This window comes from Rhodofomes roseus, assembly GCF_022264815.1.
Source record: "Rhodofomes roseus strain CIRM-BRFM 1785 chromosome Unknown C8Q71scaffold_39, whole genome shotgun sequence".
Taxonomy (NCBI): domain Eukaryota; kingdom Fungi; phylum Basidiomycota; class Agaricomycetes; order Polyporales; family Fomitopsidaceae; genus Rhodofomes; species Rhodofomes roseus.
Genome location: NW_025952995.1, coordinates 152,750 through 172,329, shown reverse-complemented (window position 1 = coordinate 172,329; position 19,580 = coordinate 152,750). Strand labels below are relative to the sequence as shown.

The window sequence follows — 19,580 nt, the reverse complement described above, 5'->3', positions numbered from 1 at the left end:
ACGAGTGTAGACACTGTGAGCGTATGCTTATTAGTGTATAGTCCAAGTATAGTCAAGGATTTGTGGAAGCAGGACTCACTATCAGCAAGTCGGTATTGCGGTATAACGGAATCTTGAACCAGTCTTGAGCGCACGGACTGAGTACTGTTCAGTGTTACAGTACTTACCCAGAGTCCCAGACTCCGAATCATCGCCCGGATCGGCAGATTCCGGCTGCTCTCCAGATCCTGATCGTACCAAACTTCTTCGCGTAGCGCCTTGGCAGTGTGTTACGCTTTGTCAACTAAACAATGTGCGCTGCATCTGAAGCGCAAATGTGATTACACTTGAAGCCGTGTTTATGACCAGTAAGCGAAGCAACAGTATTCGACGGGGGCGCCGGATGCCGAGGGGATGAAATCTAAAAAATCATAACACGGACGACTTCCATCTTGTCATCGCTGGAATTGTCACTCATGATGTATTCACATACTCCGTCTAATGACGAGGCTCAGCCTGGATGTAATGGCCAATTCACGAGGGCAAGGCCTGCAGGAGAGTGGGACCGTGGGTACATGAAACTTGTACTTACTCGTGTTCCACACGTACCCGTCTGGATGTCCACTATCCTCCGAGTGATCACTGTTATTGTCGGGAATTCCGTAGAAGTGCCATCGCAGTTCAGATTACATGGTAAGTTTCAAGCAGTCGAAGTTGAGTTAGCGAGCGCCGAGCGGGATTGGTATTAAGGCTCCGCCAGCTGCTTTCGGCATTAGCCGACCGACAGGGAGCTCGGCACCGTCACGACAGTCATATATAGCAACCTACGCAGTGCCTTCAGTCTTCAGAACAATACAACACCATTCAAGTGTCGTCGACCTGCTGTAACCGACAGCGACTGAGTACCTCGACCCTCAACTTCTAACCGGAGATTGAAGACATTGAGGAGATGAATGCGGGCTTGATAATCAGTATTAGTGCGTATACGCTCCATCAAGCCTACTGCTACAGACTTATGTTACAGGTCGGACTAGCGAACATTGAGCCCAATGTACGTCCGAAAGAGTTGGCTGCAAGATCTGCTCAATTGCCTACTGATGTGCAAAGTACCGAGCAAGGTGGGCGATTCACTTTGCGAGCCTCGTATACCGGCTGTCTGACATGATTGCATAGATACTTCTCTGCGCCACGAGCCGGTGCATCTACACAGTTCAGATGGAGCAATATTTTCATCCCCATTCTGTTTTGTGTCCGCAGCCCTCATGGACTAGTATCCGTTCATAGGCGACCTCTATATCCGTGATGCTTCGCCGGCTCTTATTACGAGGAGCATCCTCGGGTTGATCGAGAGCATTCTTGATGCACTGGGTGGGAATGCATCTCATTTCTATCTCCCTTAGCACTTCACGTCGTATGCTCACACGTCCCGGCATACCTCAGGCCGGAGGTCGACTCCAGTGTCCATCACCGCGAGAGGGCCGAGTCGCAGTAAGCGGGCTCGTCACTGCGAACAGGACATGGCTCCAGCAGCCTTACGACAGACGTAACGTAATTCCACGCTTGGTGAGTATTCGTGTCTTCGATTCGAAGGGATAACTCCGCTGGGTAGGTTAACGTACAACGGTACCCCCGTGGTCTATGCAACTTACACTTACCGATTGATAGGTCTGCAATGGGTCGTATCCGTTGCTCCTGGTGAACACTCTCGCACACGGACTGTGCATAGCATACCTGGGCCTCGGCCTCACGACACAAGTCCCGGTAAGCACTAGTGACAATCTGTTCGCTGGCAATTTTCCGCCGTCTGACATCCTGGTGTTCGGTCCACAAGGGAGCTTATACATGCTCACACTCGCAGAACCTCGTCCCCGTGACTTATAGACATGCATTTGTCACCCAACGGACACCTACTGTGTCCCTGCTCCTCGCGTTCGACTGCTTCCCGGAGGAGCACACCGCTCCTGCATCTTGATCGAGAGAAGGGAAGCGCAGAGACAGTTGTTCTCGGGATCAAGCGTGTGCGGTGGCCGGAGCATCTGGTAGCCCGGAATTGCTATATTTCTCACTCATCCTGCAGCGTATGAGGCCCCCTCCCATTGCCAACCAATCCGCACCTTGCCAGGAGCGAGGCCGCCGTGATACGCTCGAGAGGATCTGTCTCACCTCCGGAAGCAACTTGTTCTCAGCTGCCGCGCCAGCGAGCGCGTGCATAGGTTATAAACAAGGTGGCGAAGTTGGCTTGCTCGCGTCGACTCGTGCTGACGCTCATTGCCAACATGATCACTAGCGAAGACATGAACGCGACCGATGCGTTCACGTCTACTGTGGTCGGGATGCTCCTCTGCTTCATGTAAATGCAGGATTCGTATGTTCTCCCGGTGCCTCCTCTGACCTTTCCCAATAGTTTCTTCGGAGGAACCCTGGGGCAAACCATTCACTACTTTCTCCAGTTTCCTCGCGATGGGCGTGTCTTAAAGGGTCTGGTAAGCATATGAGTGATACTCTCCTTCATTGACTCACCGACTTGGCACATCCACAGGTAACCATTCTTTTGTGAGTCATGGACACTCGCCGTGTGCGAAAGCGCAACTCAACAACAGTGTTATGCGTCGGAAGACTCTTGGACAGCGTGAAAGCGTTTCTCCACGCTCAGGTTCTCTAGTCCTCTCTCAGTCTGAGCGTATCTCACCATAAACCATAGTTACTGTGGTATTGGTTCGCCAACCACCACTCCGATGCCTCCATCTTGTTGCTGCTTCCCATGTGAGTATTCACCGCCTGTATACAACCATATCATACTAATGAACACATTTATTGCAGGTCGTATACGGTATGTATCCCTTGACTTGCTAGTACTCTTGTGCTGAACGGCGGCAAGGTTCACTTCATTATATCCGTGAGCCCGCCGTTGTTCTTATCTCCACGGACAGCGTCTAAATATCTAGTAGACGTCATGCGTCTTCCTCGTTCAAGGGTGAGCTATGATTCACTCTTCATCATCTCATATTCTTACCCTCGACAGTCTCTACATCCGTAATATATGGGCATGTAAGTGTCCATCGTACACAGTTACACACCAGAACTGAACACTACATAGTGTTAAGTGGTCGCTGGTACCAGAACTACGTCGCAGGAGTAGGGGTGAGTGTCTCTTGCAGTTCAGACCCTATTACTCACGACGTACAGATTGCGCTTGCCATCATCTCCCTGGGTGTGTACTGCATTTGTACTCGTAGTCGAGCATCCCTAACCCATGAAATCCAGCATGCGGACTCGGTGAGCCCTTACCGGACACCGTGTGGAAGCGATTTTTCACTGAATCTGCTATTTTCGAAGTCGCAGCTCACGATATGTCCGTTCTTCTGCCTACGTGACACTTGCAGACACATAACGTTGCTGTCTCTTTCTCTTCAGACTCACGAGTATCAACGACGTCGAAGCCATCCAACGTGTCGAGGTATGACATCGCTCGATCTACCGTCCGCGTGATCTTGACCGCCCTTTCCTTTCATGTCAGGTATCAGGCAGAATCGAGGGATACACGGCCGTCGCTGTCGATGTATACATCACCGCCGCGCTCTGTTTCATCTTCCATCGTGCTCGGACGGGGTACGAACCGTGAGTGTCTGTCCCTGCGCAACATACGTGCGATCCATGACGAGACCACATAGCACGGAAAATATCATTTTCAAGCTTATGGCGTTCACCATCAATCGCGGCATCTTGCTCTTGTAAGACACCAGTTGGGTCATGTTGGAATTCATGCTCACCATCTAATCGTAGTGTCATCCAATTGCTCGTGATAGTCACAGTAAGTGCGCTCTCTCGCTAGTTCACTCTCTCGGCCTGAAACTCACCTGGCGCCACAGTACAAGCCCAACGGTACGCAGGCGCTTGATGGCATCTACTGCTTTGCCGGCACCCGTCAGTCGTTCAGTCCAAGTTACACGACAATTAGCTGATATAAAGCCCCACTTCTCCAGTGAACGTCAATTGTGCCCTCGCATCGTGTGTATCTACAGAAAGCTAGTCAGATCCACGTATCTAACTACATCTTCAGGCTGAACAGCCGTTCCGGCAGAGGTGACCTGATCACTAGTCAGCTGAGCAGCTTCGATGCTCCTTCCGGGTCGTTCACAGCCGGGTACGTGAACATATGCAAATTCTGACTGACTAAATCGCTCATATTTCGCTCAACGATATACAGAGACGACTCAGTGGACGACTCAGTGCCCAAGCAGCTACGAGACGATGCAAGTAAGGAGAAGTAAGCGCTAGGCATACAGTAGAGCGCAGCAGATTCTAGACATTCAGCATGTAAGATCACAGGACGCGAGCATGTTGTACATAGGTGATGACGGCTCATCGCTATTCATTGTAAACCACCGGCTAGACCAGCAGTATCGATCGCCTCGATATCAGCCGTAGTCAGTTCTGTGCAAGGCGAGCAGGTCAAAGTCGCGTGAGCGTGCGTAGATGACATCAGCTTGAAGACACAACTAGGACATACCGAGGTCGCCAGCTTTGAGATAGCCTTGTAGCCGCTCCTTCTTCGTACTCGATCTGTCACGCAGAAGACGGTAAGGAAGAGCCGCGGAACAGTCAGAAGCATAACATACGTGACAATAACAACGCCCTTGGCCTTTGCCCACGCGAGGAGTACATGTTCAGGTTCTGCACCAAGGCGCTGGCAGATGCCACGGAGAGGTGCGTCGAGCGGTCCTCCAGAACGACGTGTGATCGGGCTGAATTGTGCATCTAGCCGTCGAGTCCAACGGTAGACACTAGGTGACGCGAGACGCACATTAGGACTCTATAAGCCTCTGACACTATGCCGTGTCTCATGCCGAACGCGACAATGGGCGCTTGGTGAGCAAGGACGTAGGGGTGGAAGAGAATCTGCGGCAGATGTGAACTATGATGGCTTCGTCAGGTCCCGAAGTCCTTGTGTTTCGACTCGCCTGGTTCGCGACAGGTTTGATCCTCGCGGATGCGAGCAGGGTACGCAGTTCTTGCACGTTGAAGTTGCTCACTCCGATGCTCCTAACCGTTCATTGGTGAGCGACAAGCAAACAAAGGTGAGTTGGACCTCTTCACTTGGCAAGCCCGCCTTCCTTGATCTTCTCCATCTTGGCCCACATAGTCGGGATGTCGGGGACGGCAAGATCAGGGCCATGAATGAGGTAGAGATCGACGTACTCAACGCCCAGCTACGGTCACGATGAGTCATCTCATTTGGCGGACGAGCCGCGTCGGTTGCATGTGAAGGCTTACGAAGTCGCAGCTGTTGCGAATAGAGGTCTCGATGTCCGCCCGACCAGAGTACTTCGTCGTGATGTAGACGTCTCCGCGCTTGAGCCCGCTTGCCCTCAAGGCAGCACCAGCCTCCTTCTCATTCCTGTATACCTGCGCAGAGTCTGTGCCCCTGCATTAACACGAGCCTGCAACTGTTGAGGTATGAGATCCAAACCGATATGCGTGAAGCCGACTTCGAGAGCTTGGTTGACCCTGTCGATTGTAGTCTGACCATTTCCGAGCTTCCACGTTCCGAACGCGATACTCGGAATCTCGGTTCCTGGGAGTCGCTTGTGTCAGCCTCAATCAACCACGCAATACGCTGTCTCTTACACACCATCATTCAGCTTGATCGCATCCCAAGGCATACTGGCAAGAGCAGTCGTCTGAGAGGGCTGACGAAGCACAGTAGCCTGGGTTACACCGTTCTATCATTGAGCATGACCAAGATTTGGCAATGTCGTTCACAAGTCCCACGAAAACTATAAATACACTTTCGCCACACTCTCCCAACTCGCACGTTCGTGACGTCGGCGTGGAAGGTCGGCGACGGATGCATCGACTATATGTTCCCTTCTTGAAACGCCTCGCTGCGCATGTATGCGTGAATTCGCCAGCCCTCTCCCGCGTCGATTTGCACCAGGCCGGTCGTAGCTTGGCCATCCTCAGAGGCTGTCTCCGAGTTGCCGCTCGGAACGCGCCACCACTGCGTCCACCCCACGAAAGCCGGCTCGTCATGCCCGTTCCGGTCCTCCATCATGTAACCGGGCGACACGGAAACATAGCGGAGGGACGGAATTGCATGCAAGATGAGCTCGGGAGCGGTGTCCCGGAGCTCTTCCCAATCGCTCTCTGCGTCCCAGTCGTCCGAGTGGGCCTCGAGAGATTGCCACTCCTGCTCGGTTATGGTGTTGCCGATGCTCTCGACGAGCCTGATGCGTACGCAGAGGATGCCGCAGTCGGAGAACTGCGGGAGGCACTCGTCCTGTGGCAGAAACAGGACGCAAATGAGGTGGGTAGCAGAACGAGAGCGGTGCTGCCAGACGTACCAGCCACTTCTGCGCGAGGGTGGTGTTTTCGTGCAAGAGCACGTCGAGATAGCGGAGCCTCGAATCGGGACGCTTCGCGAGGCTCGCGAGCTGCCCCCAGAGACCCGTGTCGCAATAGTGGAATTGAGTTGAGAACGCGCGCGGATATGTCGCGCGGACGATCGTGACGATCGTCTTGGTCAGTCGGGACTCCTCGTTGTCGACGAAGACGTCGAAGACACGCAGGCGCGCTGTAACTTGAGGTTCCAGGGTATCGGTGATGCTGTATGGGTTGTGCACGTCACTGGGGTAGAAGTCCCCGCCATCGTGGCACAGCATCACAGCCGCAAGGTGCAGACACGCTAGATTCGGACAAAGCGCCACGACGGGCATAGGATCCATGTTTCTGAGACGTAGGGTCTTTGCACTGGGCCACAAGGCAGTAGGCTTCGGGAGCGGTGGGGGCGATAGCGGCTGGCCTTGATCGCCAAATTCCACGAATGTGAAGTCGTGAAGGGTTATGACCGATGCCCTTTGTAGGACGTTCAGCTCGGAGAGCATGGTGCGATCTACTAGCACGTGTGGCGCGAAAGATGACGATAGTGCTTCCAAACGGAATACATCGGGCTTGCAGGTCAGATTCTTACACAGGTCTAGGCCTTCCTCGTCGACACTCCGCAGGTCGAGTTCGCGCAGATCACGGAGAGACGCGATGGCATCGCCGAGTATATATCCATTGGGGTCGGCCAGATGTTCTTCGACAGACGTAACCACGAGAGTCTGCAGGTTCCGCACCCGTTCGAGGACGTCGGCAAGCGGGGTGTAGCCGTCGGGAGGCTCGTACAGGACATTCGAATCATGAATGGTGAGCTTCCGCAAACACTGCAGACGGTACCCATCGTCTTCATCGAGCATGAACTTGCGAAACCGGACGCTTGCGACCGGCGCTGTGAGCTGTAGGGAAGAAAGGATGCGTCTTCTCGCAGCTGTGCTCACAACGCGGGACGTCAACGCTAGCTTTGCGGCGTCACGTTGTGGAAGCCATGCAACGATGATCCCGAGGATGTCGTCGTTCAGGGATAGAATATTGGCACCCGGTGCCATCCTCGCAGATGTCACGCTGCGGTGAATGAATCAGGACGTCACCTCAGAGCGTTCTGAGTATTGGTGAAAACGTACCTGACGGTCCGCCCTAATCTCCAAGAGTTCGCGACAAAGACTCCAGAAACGCCAACGTGTGATATAGGTTCGTGTCGCTCCGGAAATGCTGGTGAAATGTCGTCAGTTCCAGTCTGTGCGACAAACTGAAACCATTCCCACTTACTCAACCTGTATACAATCAGACGCCAGGACGGCGACCAAACAGCAACAGAGAAACTCGCCGCAGAGCTCAAAGTTCACGGTGACCTGTGCGAGCAGTTCAACACGCTCCATTTTGAGGCGAGATGAAGGCGCCAGCGCCCACGAACGGGTATCGCGGCGAAAAAGGTGCAGGATGCTCATGCGTTGCCTAAACGACTGCGAAAAACCGGCCGTAGAGCAGCTCACGAACTTCGATAGCTAGTAGTACCATCGTAATATTGAATGCGTGGCACGAACTTAGATATGAGGCATTCGTCGTGCCGCAGCCACATGTGGCGTTCGCTTACATAATACAGGCATCCTTTGTCCCAAGCCGTTGTTAGGCGCCAGGCCACAGAAGTACGCGACCATATGAATGCACTCATCCAATGCGGCTTCCTTGACATTCACGAACTACATCCTGCTCACACCCTGATTCAAGCTATATTCAAGACTTGCCCCGCATGGAGGCAGCTCCTACCACCAGCTTCCGCCGCATCTCGCCTCACATCGTCGAAGTGAACCCGCGTCGCATCAGCCAGTTCCACACAACTTGGGAGATGGTCCTCGCGATGTATGGCGCGATAGTCGGTGCGTAGATTGCATACATCGCTGAAAGCGACCCCATCTCACACTTCGGCCGACGGTTAGCGCATCAGGGCTACTACGTCGCGGGTTTCATACACAGGAACGTGTGCGAGGCAAACATCTGGATCTTCGAGAGGCAGACGGACGAGGGACAGCGGCATGTCGCCGGGATGCTGCTCGATGTCGATCGTTGCGACAGCTACAAGCGATTCAGGCGGGCTGAGCGGCGACCTCAGAGCAGCAACGAGGAGGAGGAGGTCGACTAAACGGCCCGCGTGGTACCGCTGGGATGAGAAGAGTGAAGTAAGTGACGGGCTACTCTGTGTTGTATTAGTCGTGATTCATTGTTCCACCTACAGTGTATCACCGCTGTGTGGTTGTATTGTGAACTTACCAGTCGTCACGTAACGCTGGCGTCGAGCGTCATCCTTCTAACTTAGCAGTGTTCAGGTCATCATCGCGACGAACTGCGGGTGTACATATCAGTGTTGAAGATATATGCGTACGTGCTTATGGGTCTTTTGCACGCCCGCGAACTCCCTCTGTTGACAATAGGAGCTGCTACTGTCCTTGAGCCCAACAACCATGATACAAACTTCCCGGAAGCGCACTTCGTTCGCGTGGCTATAGCATCGCGAACAAGATATAGACCCCCGTGGCCTTTTACGGAGCATCATTCATATTGAGCTGGTATGCTCCTCCTGACGATGATGCAGACCGCAGTCCACTCGCGGTGAAGGTCGACTTCCAAGCCTCACCTTCGGCGATAGTGGGCGCCTTACTGAGTGTCGTTTACAACCACGGCTGGCTCCCGCCACGAATGCTTTGACTGGTTGATGTCAGCTTTAATCACGTCAGCAGTGCAGACCGTATGCTGACCCGAACGAATGCTGACCCTGGATCCTGTTCAGAATCGGCGCAGCAGAAGTGCCTTAGCGGACCATCGCCCCATCCATCCATCGACGGCTCGCCGAGGACTCGCCCCTGAGCCACCGCATGAAGAATGGACGCATTTACCTCCGTTGTTGACCCTGCCCCTAGCAGATGGCGCCAGCGGGTTGTCTGAGATCGGCGCAAGGGGGAGGTCGACAAGGTGCGAGACTGCTTCAGCATCATCTACGTCGTCGCGCATCCCCATGCTTGCTGAACTATCCTTGTAACGATCCAGTGCTCGCGGAGGAATTCGCCACTCATGGCATGCTGTATAGCACGCCGCCCGGCTCGGGGTGAGAATATATCGCTGCAGCCTACCTCCCCGCGTTACCGGAGGCGCAGATCGGCAGTTCCTGCCCGCCTAGGTTCATCGGTATGGCGGGGCGGACACTATTGTTCTTTGCTCAAAGGCGAAGGCGACGTACGACGACTCGCGTGCCTTGGAGATGGAGATAGCAAGTCTTCATCCTCTTCAATATGTACTGGGAGCGGACGAGGCACAAGAGAGGAATATGGAGTTCCTTGCGAAGCGAGTATGGACCCCACTCAGGTCCCAGGTACTCGCTTCACCTGTATCATTCCCAAGACGTTGTAGTATTCATAAGAAGCCGCCGACGCAGTCGAACACTTAGCCGTGCAGCTTCCCCGACTGAGTATCAACAGATGTTACACGAAACTACATGAATTCCCTGCACGTCACACCATGAGCAAGTACATGGATGGAGAGTGAACGTAGGCTACTTACTTTTCAAGTCGTAGCGTCTTCGCGAACGCATCGCTGCGCAGGTGCCCGTCGATCCGCAAACCCTCCGTTTCGTCTATCTGAACCAGTGTTGGGGCACCGTTCTCCACGGATTGAGCGCCTTCCGGGCATGCCGTCGCATCTCCATTGACAACCTTCCACCACCGCGACGGGCCCACAAAGACTGGCTTGGAACCCAGGCGGGTCCACGAGATCATGTACCCCCATGAGACGGAGACATAGCGGAGGGATGGGATGGCCGCAGCGACCAAGTGTGGGGCTACGTCGCGTAGATATCTCCATGTACTGTCCACTTGCCAATTGTCCGAGCTGAGCCCAAGGCTACGATAATCCTCCCCCGAATGCTGAAATGGAGCCGGTTGAGGAGCCTGATGCGCACACTCAGGATGCCGCAGTTGACAAACAGTGGCAGACACTCAGTCTGTAGTACCAGTACGAGGCATTAGACTATGGTTTCGAGGGCAGGAGAGACGGTGATAGAATGGAACGTACAAGCCATTTGTACACTAACATGATGTTGTCATGCAGTAGCACGTCAAGGTACTATCCTCTTCGCAGATACTGATGTTGAACTTCAACTATTTCAGGTGTTATCACACGGGATAGGACTTATCCTTACCCGTTATGGACTTATGTTCTACTATGCTACATATTACGTACATTCTTGATGGACTTGATCCAGACCTGTAGCACATGACTTGTTCTAGACCTGTATGGAACATTCCACATGGTTCCATCATATTCCATCACATTCCTTGATCACATCATTGATCTAGGCCTGTCCAGTCCTTTCCAGTGCCTTCCAGCATGTTCTATCTATAGTGCCATATCACATCATCCTGATGTATTCGCTCATTGCACTATATTGCATCATCATGACACGACGTGTGTACGCCTTACTCATCCTGCTACAGGCTTACACATAACGCTTACTTACGCTTACTGTACGATCATGTGATGACTCTCTCATGTGTATATATACTGGGCTGGATGCCCCTGTAAATGTATCGGTCTCTCCTCTTGTCTTACGCCTGCTGAGTCTTCCCTCTCAGTCTCTTGAGACCTTGCAAGCCCTCCATTGACTGCTGTCCTTAACTGGTCTTGTAGTCTGTTAAGTGTTGCCTTCACACTAGCCACTCCCTTTTCACTCCTTGTTCAACAACTGACCGCTGAATTATACCTTCATCGCTGTCAATGCCCTTGGATCGCACGGTTTCCGAACACCTGCCCGACTTTGCACCGAATACCATCGTATTCTGTCAAGCGTACACAACGAGCGACATGCGTAAGCGTACACGAAAATCTAAGTACGACTTCAGACATTCAACCTCATAAATGCTCAATCCAACTCGTCGATCTCCATCGACCTCGCAAACAGCTCATCCTCGAACTCGCGAGCCAACAGCTCCTCCAACTCGTCCAAGCTGCGTGGCGGCTTGGGGAGCGGGCGGGGAGGAAGAGGTCGTGGCTTCGGCTTCGGCTGCGGCGTTGGTGGCAGCGGGCGGGGAGGACCCCTGGGCATCACATCGCGGGTCCAGAAGATGTCCTCGTCGTCGAACGAATGTTCAAAGAGGGAGTCCTCGTCAAAGTCACGTTCCTCGAACTCGGAGTCGCTCAGACTCCGAGGCGGCTTGGGGAGAGGGCGCGGGGGAAGTGGGCGCGGCTTCGGCTTCGGCTGCGGCGTTGGCGGCAGCGGGCGGGGAGGGCCCCTGGGCATCACATCGCGAGCCCAGAAGTCGTCCGCCAGACTGCGCTCGTACAGCGACTCATCATCTGCTGCGCGGGACCAGCTGTGTAAATCCGAGTCAGTAAAACACAACGAAGATAGAACGAAGGCTCTCACAGGCTGATGGGCAGTGCCAAAGCCGGTGCCGCGGTCGCAGCGGCGACAAGGACAGAGAAAACGGTTGAGTAGCGCATGGTGAATGTGGTTCGTTAAGACGTGCGTGACAAAAAGAACGGCAGTCGTGCAAAAAGCGGGGCTAGTATGCACGGTCAACTTCTGCGGCCGCGATACCAGAGCACTGCTGTACTCACCAACCAGTACCCTCACTTGAGTTGAGCTCGAATGGAAAGAATGAGCTGAGGATCGTTGGGAGAGAGCGTACCTCTTTTATACGCCGGACGTCCCAGCGCTCGCAACGTCTGCGGGATGTGTTATATTGATTTCTGATCTGCATCCCGCACAAGCGTTAATCACGAACTCAGGCTTGCGGGCGGCCTGAGACAGACCGACGAGCCCGCGTCATCGCAGGCCGCATGCATTGTCGTGCAGCGGGTATTTGCTGTGACGAGGCATGGACGTCCTCTTCGTGAGTTGCTTGGGTGTATTGCTGTCCGACCTGCATAGTCTGTTCCAAGTCATTACATGGCATACGGCGACGCTACACACTACTGACCGTATGACGCTTCACGTACGACTCCCGGCACTCGCCAGCCTCCGTTGGTCGTTGCAGAAGCTTCGGGAGATTGTCTCAGATTGGCGCAACGCGCGCGAGTGGCAGCTTCGATGAAACCTGGAAGGAGGAACCGCACGGTCACACAAGGGAAGGTAAAATGGCCGCCTATTAGAGAGCACCCGACATTACCTATGTGTTCCGAATTTTTCGTTTTCTGCATGCTGACGCGAACATCTCGCCGGCTCGTCTGCCTGCATGAGACTGTCATTGCGCGAACTCATCCGTACTACTGCCAGAACTCGCCAAACTTTGGCAGGACGACCAAGGGCTCGGACATCCATCGACGTCACGCCGACCGAACAGCAGAGTTCAAACAGAGATGCGGATGCTCTGGCGCTTCGTGTAACACTAGTGCATGCGGCGGTTCGTCGATCTGGATGACGGCGCGTGCGATGCAGCTTTGACGCGCGTTCGGGAGAATGCAGCAGTAGTACGCTGTGCTTACGATTGACGACGCTGACGAGAACGCCCATGCTGTGTGTTAGTACTAGCAATGAGGAATTGAGGTCGCGTGATCTCGCTGAGGTGGGCGATACGACCCAGGTCCCAGACGGCAACTTGCGTCGATGTCACTGGCAGGAGGAATATTCCTCTAATTCTGTCGCAGTCGCAGTATGGCTAGCACTTAGCAGGCCCATGTTTGCATGAAATCGCGGCCGGAGTTTTGTTTCTAATAGCACCTCAAGGTGTACATGTCTCCGGTATTACCGTCGTGCAATCCTAGTGGGCAATGCGGCGATTACTGGTACAGTTCATACGTTGCTTATTCGTCGTGAATTCGAACATCATTGTATGCAGAGCCATGCCCCGATTGAAGGCAATATTGTCTCGGGCTAAGTACAGGCGTTGTACCGTGACTTGCCACAACTATCCCCTACGCCTGCCAGGTCGCAAACGCATACGCAAAATCCGTTTCCCACTTCACCCAGCGTGCTTCACATTTCTCGAGCGCAGCTTGCACCATCTCTAAGGCGACGTTTGGCTCCAAGTCCTCCAGCCCTAGTTCCTCGAGGTCATAGTCTTCCGCAGCCTGATCGCGAAGATAATGCCATTGGTACACTATATCTCCGTCATTATTTGTGATGTACGCAAATCCTGCAATTATGTATGAGCTTCTCGTGCGCTTCTGATCCTTTGCTTCGTATAAAACTCACTGGGCGGCCAGATCCTCGCATAGTCACAAATAAATCCGAGTTCATCGCAGCCCTTTACTATGTACCATTTTTCAGCAGGGTGAATGTTCACTCCGCATGGGCAAATATGTTTGCTGGCACGGGCGAAGTCAATGATACAAGGAGATCCATCCTCCCTGATGAGTATGTTGCTGGGCCTGAAGAGCTTAGAGAGCTCATAGGGTGACTCCTTTCTTATACCGCATTGGTGTAAAGTCCAATACGCTCGTGCTGTCGCTAACCTGTGAATAGACCCCAAAGCCCGTTCAATTCAGTACATTAGTACTTAGCTGCTAAGTCTGCACAACGTACCGGAACTCCGGAGTCTGCACCAACAATGCGTCCTTGTCATCGTCGGCGCCGATAGTGCTACCACATTTCTCGAGCACGAGACACATGATATGAGTGGTATCCGTGGAATCTCCGCAACGTTGGACCGGTGTTCTGGCCTCGAATAGACCGTAGAACATGGGAATCTCTTTCCCTTGAAGGTGAAGAACTCGCGGATCCTCGTATATCCTTGCCTCGTTCACCAACGACTTCCTGCCTAATTCCGTCGACGCCACTTTGCATACCACGTCGTTCGTAGAAGTGTCCGCGCAACGGAGCATCTCCGTCGTGGCTCCTGCGCTCAGACGATGCACGTAGATCATGATGTTTGTCGGGTCCCATTGACAGTCGCCCTTAGAAGAGTGCAAATGCAAGGGTAGCTGCTCACCCGACTCGGTGCGAGAGGTAGTGTCAAGCATTGTACGTAGCTCTCGGCCCGAAGCGACGTCGTGCATGAACTCGATGATGTCTTCAAAGCGCCAGCCCAATGGCATACTAGTGACGCTAGTTGGTATATGCTGAGAGGGCTAGTGTTTCTCGATGACCAGTGAAATGTAGATGGCGGGTGTATCGGAAGAGGATGAGTCGGCGAGGGCTATTCAAGTGCGCGTTGTCAGTGAACGACACATTTCTGCGAGGGGTACTGAGGGACTGAGGCTCTGACCTCTTCTACAGCAGATGTACTCTTTTTATAGGCCTCGCATGCACGCGGTTCGATCGACTTATCGGTGTCCGTGTTCTGCTCTAGGTGCTCGTGAGTGTGAGTCGTGTGGATGTACAGAGGGTCAGTCTGCAGGACTCGCGACGTCGACGGTGGCGCCTCGCTGGATATAAGCGCCCATGATCTTGGCTTACTTTACTTAATTTCCTCCTCCTCTGCTGTTGTAATTTCGGAGGCGGCTGTCGTTTGATGTTTCGTGCGATCGTAGGGAGCTAAGAGGGAGACAGTCGAGTGTTGCAGTGAGCGATGAACTTGTAAGCAGGTTGGGTGTCGGAGGAAGCGTCCCGGCAAGGTTCGCCGGCCCGGGGAACTCGCTTACCTAATCACGCTCATCCTGGCTGGAGAGCGGACGTTTGCCTGTTCAGCAGCTTGTCCAGTGTCCACCGAGGTCCAGCACTGGCAGTCCAATATAAGGACACGTTTCAGGTTTGGGACACAATTACTGGGGCCTGTGTTGTGCCGCCGTTCAAGACGAACAGTCACTCTAGCGAAGCCTTAATTATTGTGAGCACTACTTATTCTTCCGTCAATTGTCTCTATCGCTCACACGTGCGAGCGGAATCAGCTTCTCTGATAGTTTGACGTTGGTTTGACGACAATAACAGACTCGATACGTACGATGTGTTTCCGCTTACACGCTTCGTTCTTCGGTCACGCGACTTCACACTCTGATATAAATCCGCTGCACGCGCAGATGTATCCCAGCAGCTTTCCACGTCTTGCACCATCTTACTCCAGGACTTCGCACTATTGCTAGCCTCCATCGCATCTGACGACAACATGGAAGAGCTTAGAGACAGCGCATCTGTCGGAGACATGGAGGAGGTTCGAGACAGCGCATCTGACAGCGCATCTGACAGAGACATGGAGGAGCTTCGAGACATCGTCCTCAGAAAGGCGCTCTCCTCCCACTGTATGTCCCGCCTCAACATTCAGGGCGCGGGCCGCGACGACTCGCAGGATACCCGGGTTCATATGCTTCACGACTTGATTGACATCACCGATCATTCGTACCCTAAACACCTACATACTTCAGATGACACGGACCTCATTCTGTACCTACACAAGTTGAAGTCGGCGAAGCGAGATGAGAGCGGGACAGTAATCTGCAAGATGGCTGTCTCGACCATCGGAGGAGTGAAGATCCTACAACACGAGGCTAAAATCTACGAAGCCCCAAATACGCAGCCGCTGCATGGCAACATCATGCCGAAGTATTTCGGACTGTTTCAAGGAACAGTGGAGGGTCAGACCGTGACATGTATGGTGCTGGAATTTTGTGGAGAGGTGTTGTCGCGGCGTCTGCGTGAGCAAAAGGAATCATTCAGGTATTGACTCTACACGTCATGCTGAATTATACTGACGATTTCGACGATACCAACAGAAAAGCAGCAATCAGAGCGTTCCAGGAATTGCATTCAGAGCGAATCCACCTCGTCAAGGGGGATAGAGAAGACTACAAGTATCAAGACATCATTCGCAGGCCGGATGGCACGCCTTGTCTTGTGGACTTCTCAAGGGCACGTCCGCATATTGGTAAATGTCATGACGCCGAATTCGAGTTCGAGGATTACAAGACTCCGACACATTGGCCAACCTCAGATTTGGTTTGTGGAGAACTTCTCGCCGTCGCCGACGATGCGTGGGTTTTCGTAGGAGGTCAGTGTGTATCTTGACTAGCATGAACGATAACTACTCACATCGAGCATTGTTCGTCACTCTAGATATGCTCAATATCCCAGACGCATCCGGCCCTATATACTACTACCAGGGCATTTCACTAGAGGAGCACTGGGAACGGAACAAAGAGGGGTTCGTGAGGTACACGAAGGAGGAGGCACTCACGCTGTTAGAGTCGGTCATTGAGAAGTATGAGGAGATGCTCAACAAGAGACGTATGGCTTTAGACAAAGTGGAGGAGGGGGAATCCATTTAGCCACCGGCCGCTGTCGCACGCACAGCTCACAAATGTATGAAGCACGATCTCACGCGAGTGCGGTAGTGCATGATAGCGTGATCCGCAAGTACCACGGTCGCTTAGGGTTTGCCACACCTCCCGCTTATCGTGCGCGAAGTCGGACTTGTGTGAGCGGACTCATCCTCGAGCGTGGCGGACTCCTCTGGGAGTAAGGACTTCGTGGAGCTTTTGGACGATTCTGAGCCGGATCAGGTGTCAGCGAGGAGCAGGAGACGTTCGTACTGTAGTAGAATGTGAGCGGGCGGGTAATAGAGAAGAGTAGCCGGGACGTACCGACCACTCGTGTATGAGCAATCGATACAGGGTATAGCAAGCATACATGTAGGCCAACGTTACACTGCGACGGGTATGAGTACAACAATACATTCCTTCATTCATCTCTTCTGATCACGTCATTGGATCCGTCAGAAGTCGTCTTCGCCCTCGTCATCGTTCCACCCGACGGCCTCCAGCGCCGCCTCTCCTTCGTCGTACAGCTTGTCGAGCCCTGTCAACTCCTCGAGGAATTTCTGCTCGTTGAATGCCTTGAGGAGCATCTCGAAGCCCTGCGTCTCATATGCCTTGATGACCTATACTCAGAACGTAAGCACAAAGCCGGCCGCACGCACCGCCATTATGACCCACCGTCTCGCTGCACCCGGTGCACCTGTCGTAGGCAGCGCCAGTGATGGGCATGTTCCGGAACTGCGCGAGGAAGCCGCGCAGCTGGTGCGGGACAATGCCCAGCACGCCTTCGGAGCCCTGCGGAGGCTCGCTCCCTTGAGTCTGCGGCGGCGGGGCGGGCGCGTTGATGCTAGACGCCGATGTATAAGATAAGATTAGACCACGGTCAGAGGAAGCGGACGTACCCGTCGGGGTGCTGCAGGAGGGAGACGAGCAGCTCGACGGCGGTGGATGCGGCGATCGAAGCGAGGCCCGGTCGAGTGACGGTGCACATCTGGTCGAGGGTCCGATCCGTCAAGGACTGCATATACCCACGTCAATGAATCGTTGTCGACCGATACAACATGTCAAGAGAAAGTACGCACATCCGCAGGCGCAACGATGTCGTTGCAGTAGTAGCAGCCAAGTCGATCACCCTTCGCGAGCGACGCGCGCACACCGTGGCGCATGACGAGGAATGTGTCGAACCCGAGCGCGGCGTTCATGACGACCTTGCCCTTGGCTGCGCCCATCACGGTTGGGAGCCACCGGCTCTCGCGCGAGTCCATAAGGAGGAATACAACGTCGTGCTCGTCCATGAGCTTCTCGAGCGTCGCCACGTCCTTCTTCGCCTGCTCAACCGACGCGGGCGGGATGGGGTGGCCCGGCATGGGGATGCTCAGGATATGACCGGAAGAGTTCTGAGGGAGGAGTCAGTGATGAGCGCAGTGCGCGGATGAGAGCTACTCACAACGCCAGGGAAAATCTTCTTCAGCCGCTCAGCAGCGCATGCCGCCTTAGGCTTCCCGCCGTTCAGGCAGTCGTCGAACTCAAACAGCGGTTGGCGGACAGGGTTCGAGAACGACACGCGGGCAGAGTCAACAAAGGTGATCTTGCGAACGCCCCATCCCTGTTGCACAAAAGCGGCGTCAGCACGTGTCCAAGGGATTACTAGGTGGACAGACCATCAGCGTGCGCGCCACATAGCACCCGAGCGTGCCCGCTCCCAGGAGGAGACACCGCGTGTTCGCAACCTTCTCAAGGTCGAGCGCAGGCAGGATGCGCCATCGCATCAGCTTCAGGTTGAGATCCACAGCCTGGTCCGCCAACCTGTCGCGCGACGCGCATGAGCGAACATCCCAGTTCATGCCTAGACTGCCGGCTTACCTCGTCGGATCCATCATGGGCGCCAAGTCCGCCACACGCGGACCAAGTTTGCCCTGCACGTTCTTCTCCCAGCCCACCGCGGTCGGCTTCTCCGTCTGCACCGCGACTTCGCCCGCACCCTGGGACACAACGCCAAAGCGGCTCTTGAACGGCGCGCCATTCGGGCGCTCAGAGTCGCGCCAGCATAGAATACGGTACGATGGCACGGGGTGCAAGGTATGGAGGTAGGTCAGGAGGTTGCGGAGGGGCCAGCCGGGGTTGGAAGGCGTCGCGGAGGGGTCGAGGAAGGCAATGGTGCGCTGCTCGGGAGCGACGTTGGCGAAGAATTGTGTGTATTCTTCGACGGGTGCGATCTCGGGCTCGTCACTGCCAGTCTTTGGTCGGACGAGGAAGAAGGCGCGGGGAGATGCTAGTTGCGTTGCCTCAATTGCGGAGAGCTACGACCGGGCCGTCAAAAGGGACATGAAGAAGGGGCGAAGGAACGAGGAACGCACGAAGGAATCGTTGAACTCGTCTGAGGCGGCCCTCCAGTCTCCCTGGATCTCCCATGCAGGCTTGGCCACGAAAGCAGGGAAGGCGAACCAGTAGTAGTACTTATATTTCTTGAGATCCGCGAAGGTGATAAGCAAGAAGCGGTTGAGCTGTGCCGTCGAATGGTCGACGGTGATACTCTTCCATATCTAGTGACGACGTGAGCTTGCGATGGACAACTCAACTACGGAATCAAAGAATGTGAATTGATCATGTATCAATTCAATACACGGGAAGTGTCAAAGTAACGAGCAACATTTGTGCTCGGACTGTTAGGCGGTGAAGGTCGCACCTCGAGGTCATGTGGCATACAGTAGACGGTAGAGATCACAGGTCTCAGCAGTCTAGCCATACTCACATGGACTCCCGTCCTCTTCCTCCTCCACGTCAATATATCGCGTAACCAACAGCATTTCACTGATTATTCCGCCTCCAATTCGTAGGACCTTTCAGGTCGCTCGGCATGACAAGAAGACTTCGATTTAGGACTGGACTTCGTACGGAGTCCCGCTTCTCATGTGCTCATGTTTCGTGCCAGCGGCATACAGACACTGGTGGTGTCTGCCGGTACTGGAGAAAAGACATAACGCGAACAGATACACACCTCGTCGGTGACCTGGGCGAAGAGCGCGGTCTTGTCTGCTGCCTTGAAC

At 54.1% G+C, this 19,580-nt stretch overlaps 7 protein-coding genes across 7 annotated transcripts; 2 read left to right on the top strand and 5 right to left on the bottom strand.

Moving 5' to 3' along the window:
* Positions 1-2,255: 2,255 nt before the first annotated feature.
* Positions 2,256-4,527, top strand: C8Q71DRAFT_888893 (uncharacterized protein; the record flags this gene model as incomplete). The annotated part of the gene is made up of 20 exons (XM_047928622.1): positions 2,256-2,329; positions 2,384-2,462; positions 2,519-2,532; positions 2,596-2,632; positions 2,681-2,742; positions 2,800-2,809; positions 2,858-2,875; positions 2,928-2,953; positions 3,002-3,027; positions 3,077-3,120; positions 3,166-3,190; positions 3,244-3,331; positions 3,394-3,436; positions 3,497-3,597; positions 3,651-3,710; positions 3,763-3,790; positions 3,849-3,903; positions 3,963-3,987; positions 4,040-4,123; positions 4,187-4,527. 20 exons carry the CDS (start codon positions 2,256-2,258, stop codon positions 4,248-4,250), a joined length of 963 nt encoding a protein of 320 aa, XP_047772867.1. The 3' UTR covers positions 4,251-4,527.
* On the bottom strand, positions 4,479-5,642 carry C8Q71DRAFT_799760 (NADP-dependent oxidoreductase domain-containing protein; the record flags this gene model as incomplete). Its single annotated transcript, XM_047925912.1, has 8 exons — positions 4,479-4,542; positions 4,599-4,724; positions 4,784-4,878; positions 4,941-5,022; positions 5,077-5,189; positions 5,254-5,396; positions 5,450-5,554; positions 5,612-5,642. The coding sequence occupies 8 exons, from the start codon at positions 5,640-5,642 to the stop codon at positions 4,479-4,481; spliced, it is 759 nt and encodes a 252-aa protein (XP_047772866.1).
* A 97-nt stretch (positions 5,643-5,739) lies between these two features.
* On the bottom strand, positions 5,740-7,888 carry C8Q71DRAFT_410134 (uncharacterized protein). The gene is made up of 4 exons (XM_047918386.1): positions 7,627-7,888; positions 7,482-7,569; positions 6,324-7,422; positions 5,740-6,259 (listed from the first exon to the last, which is right to left on the bottom strand). Exons 3-4 carry the CDS (start codon positions 7,404-7,406, stop codon positions 5,837-5,839), a joined length of 1,506 nt encoding a protein of 501 aa, XP_047772865.1. The 5' UTR covers positions 7,407-7,422; positions 7,482-7,569; positions 7,627-7,888; the 3' UTR covers positions 5,740-5,836.
* Positions 7,889-11,266: 3,378 nt separating this feature from the next.
* Positions 11,267-12,869, bottom strand: C8Q71DRAFT_888885 (uncharacterized protein; the record flags this gene model as incomplete). The annotated part of the gene is made up of 8 exons (XM_047928621.1): positions 11,267-11,717; positions 11,771-11,909; positions 11,965-12,101; positions 12,160-12,278; positions 12,327-12,443; positions 12,516-12,573; positions 12,626-12,773; positions 12,835-12,869. Coding segments are annotated over 8 exons (774 nt in total), but the record flags the coding sequence as incomplete, so codon positions are not given.
* A 286-nt stretch (positions 12,870-13,155) lies between these two features.
* C8Q71DRAFT_790886 (uncharacterized protein) lies at positions 13,156-14,861 on the bottom strand. Its single transcript, XM_047925326.1, has 4 exons — positions 14,553-14,861; positions 13,871-14,483; positions 13,541-13,800; positions 13,156-13,481 (listed from the first exon to the last, which is right to left on the bottom strand). The coding sequence occupies exons 2-4, from the start codon at positions 14,380-14,382 to the stop codon at positions 13,261-13,263; spliced, it is 993 nt and encodes a 330-aa protein (XP_047772863.1). The 5' UTR covers positions 14,383-14,483; positions 14,553-14,861; the 3' UTR covers positions 13,156-13,260.
* A 130-nt stretch (positions 14,862-14,991) lies between these two features.
* Positions 14,992-16,983, top strand: C8Q71DRAFT_911922 (uncharacterized protein). Its single transcript, XM_047929158.1, has 4 exons — positions 14,992-15,113; positions 15,175-15,937; positions 15,994-16,268; positions 16,334-16,983. The coding sequence occupies exons 2-4, from the start codon at positions 15,390-15,392 to the stop codon at positions 16,543-16,545; spliced, it is 1,035 nt and encodes a 344-aa protein (XP_047772862.1). The 5' UTR covers positions 14,992-15,113; positions 15,175-15,389; the 3' UTR covers positions 16,546-16,983.
* On the bottom strand, positions 16,813-19,426 carry C8Q71DRAFT_409859 (E1-like protein-activating). Its single transcript, XM_047918385.1, has 9 exons — positions 19,220-19,426; positions 18,891-19,076; positions 18,397-18,833; positions 18,195-18,339; positions 17,981-18,139; positions 17,616-17,930; positions 17,436-17,551; positions 17,212-17,380; positions 16,813-17,156 (listed from the first exon to the last, which is right to left on the bottom strand). The coding sequence occupies exons 1-9, from the start codon at positions 19,277-19,279 to the stop codon at positions 16,992-16,994; spliced, it is 1,752 nt and encodes a 583-aa protein (XP_047772861.1). The 5' UTR covers positions 19,280-19,426; the 3' UTR covers positions 16,813-16,991.
* Positions 19,427-19,580: the final 154 nt, after the last annotated feature.

Excerpts from the sequence above, each read along its gene's own strand:
- C8Q71DRAFT_410134 (XM_047918386.1), bottom strand. The coding sequence starts at position 7,406 with ATGGCACCGGGTGCCAATATTCTATCCCTGAACGACGACATCCTCGGG. Across the intron at positions 6,260-6,323 it reads CCCTCGCGCAGAAGTGGCTG|GACGAGTGCCTCCCGCAGTT; the intron begins GTACGTCTGGCA and ends TTTCTGCCACAG.
- C8Q71DRAFT_790886 (XM_047925326.1), bottom strand. The coding sequence starts at position 14,382 with ATGCCATTGGGCTGGCGCTTTGAAGACATCATCGAGTTCATGCACGAC. Across the intron at positions 13,801-13,870 it reads GTGCAGACTCCGGAGTTCCG|GTTAGCGACAGCACGAGCGT; the intron begins GTACGTTGTGCA and ends GTCTATTCACAG. Across the intron at positions 13,482-13,540 it reads TGCGAGGATCTGGCCGCCCA|GATTTGCGTACATCACAAAT; the intron begins GTGAGTTTTATA and ends ACATAATTGCAG.
- C8Q71DRAFT_911922 (XM_047929158.1), top strand. The coding sequence starts at position 15,390 with ATGGAAGAGCTTAGAGACAGCGCATCTGTCGGAGACATGGAGGAGGTT. Across the intron at positions 15,938-15,993 it reads GAGCAAAAGGAATCATTCAG|AAAAGCAGCAATCAGAGCGT; the intron begins GTATTGACTCTA and ends CGATACCAACAG. Across the intron at positions 16,269-16,333 it reads TGCGTGGGTTTTCGTAGGAG|ATATGCTCAATATCCCAGAC; the intron begins GTCAGTGTGTAT and ends TCGTCACTCTAG.
- C8Q71DRAFT_409859 (XM_047918385.1), bottom strand. The coding sequence starts at position 19,279 with ATGGCTAGACTGCTGAGACCTGTGATCTCTACCGTCTACTGTATGCCA. Across the intron at positions 17,552-17,615 it reads ACATCGTTGCGCCTGCGGAT|TCCTTGACGGATCGGACCCT; the intron begins GTGCGTACTTTC and ends GGGTATATGCAG. Across the intron at positions 17,381-17,435 it reads CTCCTGCAGCACCCCGACGG|CATCAACGCGCCCGCCCCGC; the intron begins GTACGTCCGCTT and ends ATCGGCGTCTAG.